The 13685-nt window shown below is 41.9% G+C and overlaps 1 protein-coding gene across 1 annotated transcript; it reads left to right on the top strand.

Annotated features, from left to right (window-relative positions):
* Positions 1-11792: 11792 nt before the first annotated feature.
* On the top strand, positions 11793-13361 carry LOC308496229 (peptidyl-prolyl cis-trans isomerase FKBP1A). Its single transcript, XM_081045122.1, has one exon. It carries the CDS (start codon positions 11910-11912, stop codon positions 12234-12236), a length of 327 nt encoding a protein of 108 aa, XP_080901248.1. The 5' UTR covers positions 11793-11909; the 3' UTR covers positions 12237-13361.
* The last annotated feature ends 324 nt before the right edge of the window (positions 13362-13685 follow it).

Below are 13685 nucleotides of genomic sequence, written 5' to 3'. Positions count from 1 at the left end.
CAGAGTACAGCTCTTGCCCCACCCCACACTTCCCATGCGTCAAGCAACCTTAGGAGGTCAAATCTCACGTTGGAATACAGACACAATTTTCCAAGGAATGGATTGAAACGGTGTCTGTGTTGCTGTGGTTTCAAGTCAGAATCTGTGTGTTCTCTATGTCATTATTAGCCAGAGAGGTAACTTTTCGTAATATCCATCAATTTATTCACCCACGTACTCCCTATTGATTTTTTTCGTGGATTCATTTACCAATTCTAGTGCTAAGTGCCTACTGTTCTCCAGGCTATGTGCTAGTTCCTCCAGGCTGTGTGCCAGTTTATCACAAAATAGTGACCAGGAGGATCGATAAAAAAGCTGAAAAGAGTCTGGAGGCTGCCTCACCACATTTCATAACTGGGAGATGTTAGTCACAATCCTGACGGGGGTGGCGAAAGGGGAAACGGGTACGGAAGATCGCAGAATTCAATAAAGTAAATGGGCAACAAAATATTTAGTTGAAAGAAGTAGGGATGAGGTTGGCAGTCTACACAAATCAGTGATGAGAGTTGAAAGACGGTATCTTAAGAGAGGAATGAGTTACAACAAAGATAGATAACCAGTTGAAAGACTTGGCCTTGGAGCCTCTTTGATATAGCAAGCAGAACTTAAGAGGGATGCAGTGTGTGTCAAGGACTGCATATGGAGACCCTTTTGGCTCCCTATAATCCGAACCCACTTTCTGTAGTTGGGGAAGCCTGTCACTAGGACTCTTGATGACAATGGGCAGGGCCTGCCAGCCATGGCAGGAGCTAGAAGTCAGATTCTCACTTTTCTCTGCTTCCCCCACAGCCAGGGTTTTGGCTGGTGCCTTAGACTCAGCTAATCAGATACAAATGCCTACGACTGCATGGTGAGCGCTTGATACAAGGAACAGAGACAGTGGAAAATCCATTCTGGTGGCCAGTGGAACCACGATGACAGGGGCATCCAGCTTATGGAGGACCAATGGCCAATGTGCTAATGGAATCGTCAGGGCCCAGTGCCTGCAGTAACATGGAGCCATGGTGGCAGTGTTGTCCTCTTTGGAAGGAAATATGATTTTAGGTGAATAAATCACTAAATAAACCACCAAATCAATCCATCAAACAATCAATCAATAAATGAAAGGAAACCAAGCATGACAATTCAGAGTGATGAGTTACAGTTTTAGTTAACACAGATTACCTGGGTCCCTCTTGTGCGCCGTGCGTTTTTTTTCCTACAGACTTCAATATATCAATGGATAAAACTGTCGAAAACCCCGGTGTCTTAGGCAAAATTCTCTAGAAACAGAGACTGAAAGGGGTATTCTTGCTCAAGTGATTTTTCCTGGGAGTACTGATAGAAGGGTAGTGAAGGAGGCAGGATAGGGAGACAAGCAAGAACTTGATTTCAACTGGACACTAGCCTTAGTTCAATCCCATGGGGAAACTCAGAAGCACAAATAATGTAACATAGTCCCAACTTGAGACGACAGGGCCTAGCTTTTTGTACCCCCATTTCAATCAGTCACTGATGGAGGTCTTTCCCCAAGAAGGGTATTGGATAGAGTCCCATGGGACTAAAGTTATTGTACTTGCCCATTTATAAGACATGGAACCACCAAGAGCCACTCTGGAGGGTCACTTCCATACCAAACTTATTTTCCCCAGTCCTATTATGTTGCAGAAGTCTTACATCCTCACGAGGATTAGGATCTCCTGTCCCTGCTGGTATAGCAGTTGCTTTCTGTGACTGCTGGTCTACTTTCATGACCATCCCCAAATGACCAAGTAGCACTCTTCTGCATCCCTTGGTGAAAGCTTCCCCTTTTCTGAAGGCCAGGACCTCAATTCCTACAGATTCTCAAGTTGCAGGCAAAAACCCCACAAATTTCCTAAGCGGCTCATCCTGCTTTCATCCCTAGTTCTCTCACCCATGTGTTCTACCTATTGGACACACATCAGCATATAATAGCCATTAGTTTAAAGTATATACCACCTCACACACAATAGCACTCTGTCTTCAAAGAATAGCACCCATCTTCAATCTGACTCCTCAGCTATACCCTCAAAAGGTTATTCCATCACTTTATCAGGCCAACAACTGCCTCTAAATGGATTGCCATATGATAGGACAAACACATTCCACAGTTATGTGTTCATTATCATCTTCAAGATGGCCAGATGGTCAAACTCCTTGTGGATTATATGATGATAGAGAATGGGAAAATTAACAGAGCCCTGCAACAACAGTGAACGTGTACTATTATTTGTCCCATGGGAATACAAACTGCTTCTGATCTTCCTGTCTTATGGGTATGGAAAAGAACACATTCATTTGATCAATAGCCACATATCTCAGACCTTGTTAATCTCCCCCAGTAAAGGCACTACATCTGGCACAGAAGCTACAAAAAAAGACTACACTTGGTTAAGTTTGTGATAGTCCACAGGCATCTATCATAATCCATCTGGTTTTTGTACTAGTGAAGTAAATGGGATATGACAGTCCATTAAGGATTTGAGGGTGACACTGATATCTGCCATGTACTCAGGGATGAGATATTGTTTTCAATTTACTATCTTAGAAAGAGGAGAAAGAGGAGCAATTTCAGGGTCTTCCACTTGGCCTTTCTTATTACTATAGCTTTTACTCCGCAGGTCAGTGTGAGAGTTCTACCAAATTGCTAAGTATGGCCATTTTGATTACATCTTCAAGAATCAGGGAAAAAGCAATGTGAGTCTATGGAGCCAAAGGCTCCATTGTGAGGTGGACCTGGGCCAGGACTCCATTTATTATCTGACCTCCAGAGTCTCTACTGCAACAGGGACACGAATGGCACTTTGGGTTCCTGGGTGTTAGTGTGTACTCACACCCTGTATTCTATAGCCCTTGAAAGATCTGTTATTTGTCACCAGTATACAATTACCTAAGTAAATGGCCATAATTCTTTTTATTTATTTATTTATTTATTTATTTATTTATTTATTTATTTATTGCTATTGTTTTCTAATTTGGGGAAAGGAGTGGTAACCACTATTGTGTGCAGTTGCTGTGTTGTTGCAGATTTTTTTTTCCCCCTTATGGAGATCTTGTCTTCCCTTCAGTCAATGGGCTCTGGATCTGAGAACTCCTCTGGTCTGTACATCTGGGAAATCATGACTTTCTACTAGGGCAGCTGACCTGAGCCTTCTGATCACCCATTCTCAGAACTTTTCTGATTATGTATTTTAAGCAATAGACTTGTTGGTTGTCCCTCTATATTGTAAGGTCCTTAAGAATGGCATGTTTTATGAGCCATTTCCAAGATCCATATCAGTCATGGACCCCTGGCTGCCGTTCCAATCTTGGTGTCCATTAGGGCAAATAGGTTCACTCTGTTTCTGATTGTTAAGTGCAGCCACTTGGCCTCTTCCATTTCAGGCTCCTGTCGTCCTCATTGCTATTAGGGAACCCAATTCTGAAGCAGCATCAGCTATCATCAGTCCTCACCTACTGCGGAAAATCACTCCTCAGTTTTTCGCTGCTGTGGTTCTCTCACTGGAGCATTCTTTATCATTTTGGTAAAAAAAAATTGTCCTTTGATCCATCCCAAGGAATGTGTTTAATTCACACATTTTCTGGTCTCATACAATAGACAATATTCCACTATCCCCACTTCTCTAAGTCTCATGATTCCTTCCTCCATGGGTTTCCATGATTTTTCTGGCATCCCTCCTTCTTATAAGTTGGGTCATTACTTTTCTCAAGCTCCTAAGAGTTACTCCAGCAACGTGTTTGACCCATCACATGGGGCCCTTGTCAGGATAGTAGATGTTGTGTGACAAAGAAGTGTCCCATACTTATAAGCACTCCACTGTCTTTATTCTTCTCTGCCTTGGCCCAGCATGCTCAGGATCTACTCCCAGTCACACTGTCTGGTCCTGGCAATCCATGTTAGATTGATCCTACAGCTCCTTTGGTACATAGTCTCGTTCCTTGCTTAGCAGGATTGGTGCTTTTCTAGTCATATCCAGCTGAGATGTACCTCTAATTACATGTCTGGTGGCTAACAGTAAAGGTGAAAAGAAATTCTGATGAATGCACGTGTTATATTGTAAGTCACCTGCTTCATTTTAGACCTCTGCATAGTTTTCAAACAAGGGGGATCTCTAACTTCCAAAACAGGAGCGCTGGGCCACTTCTGTAGACCCAGAAGGCTCAGAGGTGTCTGGGGTCAGTGTTCTCATGTACATTTGTCCAGATACCCCCATTTCAAGACTCACAGTGCCACTAGTTTTGTATCCAATCATGTTTTCATTGGATATTTGCCTAGGCTGATCGTTCAGATTTCTCTGAAGTTCTATCATTCTTAAAATTAAGTCTTGTGCCTGAGTTTAAGCAATGTCTGCCGTATAGCTCCAAAGGTCTTTAAATACTGTCAAAAATACCCAATGGCTCTCACACTTTGCTTTAAATTGTTGACTAATAAACATGACCCTGTCATTTTCCCATTTTAGTAAATCAATGTTGCTTAGAATCAACCACTTGATTCCCCAGTTCTTATAACTGTTATTTCTTCTACTTCTCTAGAGTGCCAAAGACAATGTACCAGCTAAGTGCACCTCTTTCCAACTGTTCATCACAGGTAAAAGTCTCAGCCATTACAGTGTTTGACTATGTCAGGAGTGATCTAGAATTCACTTAACACCAGTGATAAGGTCTTCATTGCCATTCAGCCAGCAAGAGATCCAATTTGAGAATCCCATCCTAAGAGCTTCCTAGGACCACCCACTTCTGGCACTGATTTTCTTAGGCTTGGTTCCTAGAAGCAGAGTCTTCCCTAGATGCAAAGTACCCAATCAATGATAAGTATTCTTATTCCAGTGATTTATTGGGGAAAGACTTTTCAGAGAAGGTGAAGTGAGGAAAGCAGTATAGGGAAGGGGAAAAAACTAAGCAGAAATATAGTTTCAGCTGACAACTAGCTTCAGTCTGATCTCATAGCAAAGCTGTGGAAAACAATTTGCACCACAAAGTTCTTCCCATCTCAAGGCAATGGGCCAGCTTTTTTGCACCTCATGCCACTTAATTATTGGCTATGGTCAGCCTCCTCAGAGGAAAGTTGATGTTTGTTGGCTGAGGAAAATTCCATGAAGGACGCAGCACAAATGTGACAGAGATTAAGTGGGGGAGTAGATGGAAGGGAGGTGAGGTTAACAGAGTTTTTAAAAAAGCTAGATGAAATAACAGCATGTTTGCTGTTGGGAAGGACCAAGGAGAAAATGAAAATGTGAAAATAAGTGAAAGAGAATTGCTGTAGCTGAGTAGATAAGTGGGGATAGGATCCAGTTTAAGAATGAATGGGTTCATCTAAGCTAGAAGTATGGTGTCTCATCCACAATAACAATAGGGAAGAAGTAATGTCTGCAGAGACTTCAGTGAGGTGTGTTCAGCTCCCCAGGTACATGTCCCATGAGGTTATGAAACAGATGCATTGACCGTGAGTGGTACTTGTCAGAATGGAAAGGAGTCTTCCTGACAAAAGCCACATTTGGTCTGCATATTAGAGATGAATAAGAGACATTGATTAGATAGAAAAGCAATCAGGAAAACGTTTCTGTTTTTGTACTTCTCTCTCCTGAGGAATTTGCTGCTTTCCAAATTAAAGCAGCTCCTCTGGAAAGTATTCCACAAATACCCTCCTGGATCAAAGGAAAAAAAGAAACCAACTTTTGTTCAAGACCTACTATGTACCAGCATAGCAAGTCGAACCCACACCATTGGGTGCAAAATGCAGAATTTTCTACTGGAAATCATAAGAAACAAAAGACACAGCCCTGCTTCGTGATATGAAAAGCTTTCATCAAGATGTCTACTTGGGGGGAAAAAGTTCTTTACAATTCTCTTAACTCAAATATCACAAGTCCTTCTTCCCAATACACTCTCACCAAGAGGATTTGTCCCGTGTGCCTCATGTATTACTTGTGCATATATATCTTCATTTTGTTCAGCTAATTGTGTCTTCTTTATTCTTCCTTTCAATGCCTGTCATAGTGAGTGTGTGCCATATTGGTGACCAACACACTATTGGCTGTAATCTTGGATTTTGCAACATTCCCTCTGGTCACACATGACATACTCAGAACCAAAGTAATTGGGATAAAAATGTTGTTGATGATGATGCTGGTAAGACAGGTTCGTCATGTGTGCTTTGTGTGTTTGTGTGTGTGTGTGTGTGTGTGTGTGTGTGTGTCCCAGGCTTCCTTATTTAAGATCACAGCGAAGAGAGACGTGGGGATTAAATTCAAGAGTGTCACAGAACTTCATCTTCTCCCCATCCAGTTCCCCCAAACTCCCTGCCCTCACACCCTTTGTAGTCTCAATTCCTTAGTGAATGCAGAAACTAACCACAAAGCTGTGGTACAACCCTCAGGGTTCTCTCCCGAGCTCTCCCCTTTCCAGCAAAGGGCAGGCACCTCAGTTTGAATGCATGGGAGAGCCCAGAGTGCTGACAGACACAGAGGGAAAGGCTTCACCCTCAAAGAAAGGGACCGAGGAGTACAACATAGTGAAGTGAGGGCCCTACAATGGTGGTCACACATAGTAGGCCTTCAATTTGATTAGCTGGATAGATGGAGGCAGAATGTGTGAATTAATAGGTGACATAAAAATAGATTCCTCAGACACAGCAAGTCCTTAAATAACGTAGTTTCATAACATTATTTCGTTATAACGTTGATGCAATGCTGTAGGAACTTAACTCTTGTTTACATCAATTAGCCTGCGGTGTAATTGGTTTCGTTATACACTATTTTCCTTAAAGTGGCAGAGCCTGTCAACATTAAGGGAGGGATCACTATACTGTTACCTCTCACTTGGATATGTTCTTTTAAATTGTGAAGAACCAAAAATCTGGTTTTCAGCTATTAGCAGAAATTTGTTATAGATAATTATGCTGCCAAGGGCTGAGTTTACTGTTTCCTGTTAGCAGAGGAATTGTGATATAGTGAAAAGAATATGGATTTAGAATTTGAAGATTAGCATTAAAACATGATTCAGTTACTTCCTAGCAGTGTTACTGTGGGCCGGTCACTTAACCCCTCTCAGTCTTTCTCCACATCTACAAAAAGCAGCATGATAACACACTCTATTGTACAGGACGTTGGTAGGATGACAGGAGACAATGCGTTGGAAAGTGGTGTGTGTGCCAAAAGCAGCACAGAGATTTGAGCTGCCATTCTTCCCTTTGATTCAGGCAATGCTAACCATCCTTTCTTTGCGAATTCATGGGAGCTTAGCTTTTCAGATATATTACCTTTTCATTTCTGCCTAGAAAACATAAAGATTATGTGAATGCTGGGAGGCTGTAGGCAAATAAGTACTGTGTTTCCCTGAAAATAAGACCTAACCGGAAAATAAGCTATAGCATGATTTTTCAGGAGGCCGTCCCCTGAACATAAGCCCTAAGGCGTCTTTTGGAGCAAAACTTAATATAAGACCTGGTCTTATTTTCAGGGAAACACGATAGAATAATGACAACCTTCCCCTCTGTGGAACTGACCAGCTTACACGGTGCATTCCCCGCTCTCATTCAGTCCTCACAACAGGCCCAGGCAGTGATGTTCAAGTGCCCTCATGTGGGGACAGAGCCCCAGAGAGCAGTTTCCAGGCTCTCGGCCTCACGTGGAGGGGTGCTGGCTCAGGTAGTAGATGGCCATCAGCTGTGGGTAGTTGGCCGTCAGCTGTAACCAGTGAGCCATTGGCTACTAATACAACTGCCGTGGCTACGCTAGCAGAAAAGGGGGCTAGCAAGAAGGTGGTGGCTGGCGAGCACAGATTGCAGTGAGGACGGCAGGTTGTGGACAGTGTGGCTCCTGCTTCCTGTGTCTCCAACCCAGCCGCCAGAGTGGTATAGTGGTATGACTCGCCTATCTATGGCTCCGTGGGTGTTCCTGTTTGGCCTCACTGTGTCCTGTGTTCTTATGTGGAGAGCGGGAGCAGAGACCTTGCAGGCAGCCCCGCACAACACCTCATCATTGCAGTGGGGCTGTACCCCTAAAAGCATTCACCGTCAGAGCAGAGAAGGCCTTGCAGCTGAGTTCCCAGTGCAGACAGTGGAACAGAGGCTGAGAGCCCAGGTGCGAGGCCTGCAGATATACTGTCTGGACCACTGTTGACACCAACTGTGATGGTTAATACGCTGTGTCAACTTGACTGGGGCATAGATGCCAGACATTTGGTCCGACATTGTCCTGGGGGGGGGGGTCTGTGAAGGTGTTTCTGGATGAGATTAACATTTGATTTGGTAGACTGAGTAAAACAGATTGAACTCCTTAATGTGGCTTAGCTCTCAACTAATCAACTGAAAACCCGAGTAAAATAAAAAGGCTGAGGAAGAGGAGTTAGAATTTCACCCACCTGAGTGTTTTTGGGCTGGGACTTGGACCATTCGCTTTCCTGATTCTCAGGCCTCCAAATTTTGGAGTTAGCCATTTCTCCAAGGAGCTCTTGTTCCGTTTATTGAAGAATGTATCAAAAATGACAATGTGGGTACTAGGTGTGCTCATTGCTGCTGGAGTGTTGTTACTTTTAGGCCCTTTTTCCCAACAAAACTATACCATGAGTTCTATTAAATCTCCAGCTTGCCAATTGTAAATGTCAGGACTTCTCAGCCTCCATAATTGTGTGAGCCAGTTCCTTATAATAAATTATATCTATATTTGTATCTATGCCTGTATCTATCTGTATCTATATCTCTGTATCTCCATCCTATTGGTTCTGTTTTCCTGGAGCACGCTGACTAATATACCAATTAAGGGGCACATCACACATGGTGAGGAAAGTTCTCAGTAGAGAATATCCATTTGTGGACATACAGAAAATCAGATGTTGAGTAAAACTCCTGCTGTGATAACACACCTCAAAATGCTAGATAAAGCACTTTAAAGTATTTTATTAATAAATGTTAAGCTAAAGCTTAACAGTTTTAGATTTACAGAAAATTGCAAAGATAGTACAGAAAGTTTGCATATACCCCTTCGCCTACATCTTACATTAGTACAGTATATTTGTTATAATTACATTAGTACAGTATATTTGTTATAATTAAGTAACCAATATTGATACATTATTACTAACTGAAGTTCATCATTTATTCTGACTTCCTTAATTTTTACCTAATGTTCTTTTTTGTTCCAGGATTCCATCCAGGATACTACATTACATTTAGATGTCATGTTTTCTGAGGTTCTCTTGGATGCCATAGTTTCTCAGACTTTCCTTGTTTTTGATGACTTTGATGCTTTTGAGAATTATTTGTCAGATATTTTGTATAAATGCCCCTGAATTGGTATTTGCATTTTTTCCACAATTAGACTAGAGTCAGAGGTTTTAGAAGAAAGATTACAAAAGTAAAATATTATTTTCATCACAATATATCAAAGGTACAACTAATAACAGGACTTATCGTCATTATCGATGTTGACCTTGATTACCTAGAGGGGATAATATTTGTCAGATATCTCCAACGTAAAGTTGCTCTTCATCCCTCCTGTCCATACTGGACCATTGGAAGGAAGTCACTATGCAAAGCTCACATTTAAAGAGTGGGAGTTATGCTCCATCTCCTTGAGGGAAGAGTATCACATACTATTTGGAAATTTTCCGCATGAAACTTCTGTCTTTTTTATCACACTTACTTGTTCAATCAATTATTTATATCATTGCAGCTCATGGATATTTATTGTATACCTTGGGTTATAATCCAATACTGCTTCAATAATTTTTTGCTCAATTATTTCCAGCTTTGACCATCTGGAACTCTGTCAGATAGCTTCTTATTCTCTTTCACCTACCCCCATCATTTTGTGTATGTGTTTGTGTGTTTCAATACTTTCTTACTTTCTGGCACTGTAATATGCTCCAGGATAATCTCATATTTTCTCTGCCCCAGTGCTAGAGAAAGCCATTTCTCTAAGTAGTTTGGTTCCTTTTATTAAAGACTGGTATTAGAAGTCAAGCTCTGCATGCTAGGTATGCTCAATGTTATTGGAATGTTGGTATTTTTAGGACTTCTTAGCTGACAAAACAAGGGCACATATAAAGTCTGACAATTGAGTTCGCAAACTTGTTGTGACAATGTTGCTAACCTTTTTTTGATATGAGAGGGATTATTCATTATGAATTTGTACCAACTGGACAAACAGTTAACCAAGTTTACTATTTGGAAATGCTGAAAAGGTTGCACGAGAAAGTTAGATGAAAATGACCTGAACGTAAAGTTAGATGAAAATGACGTGAACTTTGGGCCAACAATTCATGGCTCTGGCATCACGACAATGCACCAGTTCACAGGCACTACTTGTGAGGGAGATTTTAGCCAATAAACAACTGTATTGCAACACCCTCCCTTCTCAAATGATCTGGCCCCCAATGACATCTTTCTTTACCTGAAGATAAAGGAAATATTGAAAGGAAAACATTTTGATGACATTCAAGACACCAAGGGTAATTAAATGACAGCTCAATGGCCATTCCCGAAAAAGTTCCAAAATTGCTTTGAAGCATGGACTAGGCGCTGGTGTTTGTGCATAGCTTCCCAAGTGGAGTACTTTGAAGGTAACCATAGTGCTGTTTGAAGGTAACCAAGTGCTATTATGTAGCACTTTTTCTAGGATGAGTTCATGAACTTAATTGTCTGACCTTCATATGTGTGTATTAATTTATGTATATACTATAGATATATGTATGTATAGATATATGTATGTATATATAGATATATATAGATATATGTATGTATATATAGATATAGATTATGTATAGATATATAGATATCTATATATATATATCTATATTACGCCAAACATGAGTTCATACTGATATCTCCAAGCCCATTGTCATAGGAATAATTCTATCTTTTTCCCTGTAACCACCATTTGCCATCCGTTTACTTAATTGTTCAACTCCAGTATATATGTGTAGCAGTTTCAGAATTGTTAGCCTGTACTTGGGGGAAACAACTTTACCAACTAGAATATAGTGCTACCTAGCTCAATGTGAAGCTTGGGTGAATGATTGCCCTTAGAGAAGTCCCACTTGAGAAAGATACGGTGAGCCCTTTTTCAACCACCATTGTTCTCAGTCAGCAGCTGGGGCCTGTCTTTCGAGTGCATGGCCTTAGGCTTAGAGCTGAAGCAGACTCTGAAGTCACCTCCAGCTGGAGACTGTCAGCTGACTGCACTTCTCAGGGCAGGTTCTCCCTTAGAAGGGACATCTAAGTAGTGTGCTTCTATAGTTGCCACAAAGGGCAAAGTGTAAAAAATCAGTCAAGACACTCTTGATGAAGTAGTATCCCCTGGTTGGATACTTGCCCTTCTAGATATCAAGACATTATAATAAAGCTATGGCAGTTAAGAGCTTGTGATTTTATACAGGGATAGTTAGGCAGATCAATGGAAAAAAACAGGGAGAAAAAGCATCAGATCTACACATCTTTGGAAACCTGTTAGGTGACCAAGCTGGTCCTACAGATTGGTAGAGAAAGGATGGAAAATTCTACAAAAGGTGCTAAGACAATTCTTCATCTAGATGGTAAGAAATGAAAATGGATCCTCACTCTATCTCAGACACAAAAATCAATTTCAGATGGATTGAGTACTTAATGTAAATGGTAAAACTTTAAAACTTTTAGAAAAAACAGGGAATGCCTTTATGATCTTGAAATGGGAAGAATTTTTTAAAATACAAAAACAAACCATAAGGGAAAATATGATAAATTAAACTACATTAAAATTAGCAACTTTTCGGCGTGCGCAGGCGTCGCGCTGAGGGACGAAGCAGAGCCGCGGACTCGCCGCCAGGTCCGGTCCCGGTCCACGCCGCCCATCGCGCCGCCCGCCCGCCCCGCGTCCGCCGCCGCCGCCGCCGCCATGGGAGTGCAGGTGGAGACCATCTCCCCCGGAGACGGGCGCACCTTCCCGAAGCGCGGCCAGACCTGCGTGGTGCACTACACGGGGATGCTTGAAGATGGAAAGAAATTTGATTCCTCCCGGGACAGAAACAAGCCCTTTAAGTTTATGCTAGGCAAGCAGGAAGTGATCCGAGGCTGGGAAGAAGGGGTTGCCCAGATGAGTGTGGGTCAGAGAGCCAAACTGACTATCTCCCCGGACTATGCCTATGGCGCCACTGGGCACCCAGGCATCATCCCACCAAATGCCACTCTCGTCTTTGACGTGGAGCTTCTAAAACTGGAATGACAGGAATGGCCTGGCCTCCTCCCTGAGCTCCCTGTTCTTGGATGTGCCATGGAGGGATCTGGCGCCCCCAGACGCGCACACGCAAATCTGTACGGAGCTTTTCCTGATGTTCCACTACACTCTTTGTATAAACATCTACCCCGACTGAATGTGTTCTGTCCTCCAGCTTGGCTCTTCCCCTTTTCTCCTCGTATGTGTGTTGACCTAAACTATATGCCATAAACCTCAAGTTACTCATTTTATTTTGTTTTCGTTTTGGGGTGAAGATTCAGTTTCAGTCTTTTGGATCTAGGTTTCCAATTAAGTATTAGTCAAGTATTAACAGCACAAGTAATGGGTTAACTTTAGACTAGGAATTGGTGTGGGGGGGATGCAAGAATCTTTATTTTATTTTATTTTTTTGGATTAAATTTTTATCTATTATATATTAAACATTCTTGCTGCTGCGCTGCAAAGCCATAGCAGATTTGAGGCGCTGTCAAGGGCCGAATTATTCTCCAAGTTGAGAACTGTCCTTGGGTTGAATTAAGAGCCCTACCCAAAACAGAAGTGGGGCGGGGGACAGCCCTCGCCTCCACTGCCCCATCTCACTCTCCCCTGAAACCCTCTGCCTTTTAAAAGCAAATCGTTTTCACTGAGTCGCTGGACACTACAGCTCTCTGTCCCGGGCCAGCAGGGACCGCTGCCGCCTTCGTGGCCTGGCTCACCCCACCCCATCCTGTGGTTTTTCTAATGGATAGTCAGGACTTTTATAATCTCATAGCTATCCAGGCTCCACTTCCTAAATTTTAAGAACTTGAATTGAAAGTTTAAATTGCAGGTGCTGTTTGTAGACACTTAACACCCAATGAAAGCCCAGCCATCATGACAAATCCTTGAGTGTTGTCTTAAGAAAACGATGCTGGTCATCACAGCTTCAGCATCTCCTGCTTTTTGATGCTCAGCTCCCCCTGCTCATCTCAAAGTTTCCTGGCTTTTCCTTCGCCCCTCTCACTCCTATGCTGTCCTGTGTAGTGATTTGGTGAGAGGAATTATTGCTGCCTACCGCCACCCCACCCTCCGCACTACATATGAGTTTCAAGTTTTATTATTGCAATAAAAGTGCTTTACGCTGGCTTTTCTCAAAAGAAAAAAAAAAAAAATTAGCAACTTTTCTTCATCAAAATACATTATAGAGTAAAATGGCAATCCACAAGGAGAAGATATTTTTAATACATACAATTAACAGAATACTGTTACATACAAATGTTTAAAATAAAACTTCAGAATTGACAAGAAAAAAGCCAATGATACCAACGAATAAATGGACTAAAGACACAAATAGGAATTTCATGAAAGGAGAAACATAAATGGCCAATAAACATGAAACAAAAAAACCGCCAAAAACACTTGCTCTCCTCCATAATAATAAAAAAAAAGCTAATTAAAATAGGAGCTATGGAGAGATCC

The sequence above is a fragment of the Rhinolophus hipposideros genome, assembly GCF_964194185.1.
Source record: "Rhinolophus hipposideros genome assembly, chromosome: 1".
Classification (NCBI taxonomy): domain Eukaryota; kingdom Metazoa; phylum Chordata; class Mammalia; order Chiroptera; family Rhinolophidae; genus Rhinolophus; species Rhinolophus hipposideros.
This window is presented reverse-complemented; position numbering and strand designations above follow the sequence as displayed.

What these genes read in the sequence shown, in the direction of transcription:
- LOC308496229 (XM_081045122.1), top strand. Translation starts at nt 11,910, where the DNA reads ATGGGAGTGCAGGTGGAGACCATCTCCCCCGGAGACGGGCGCACCTTC.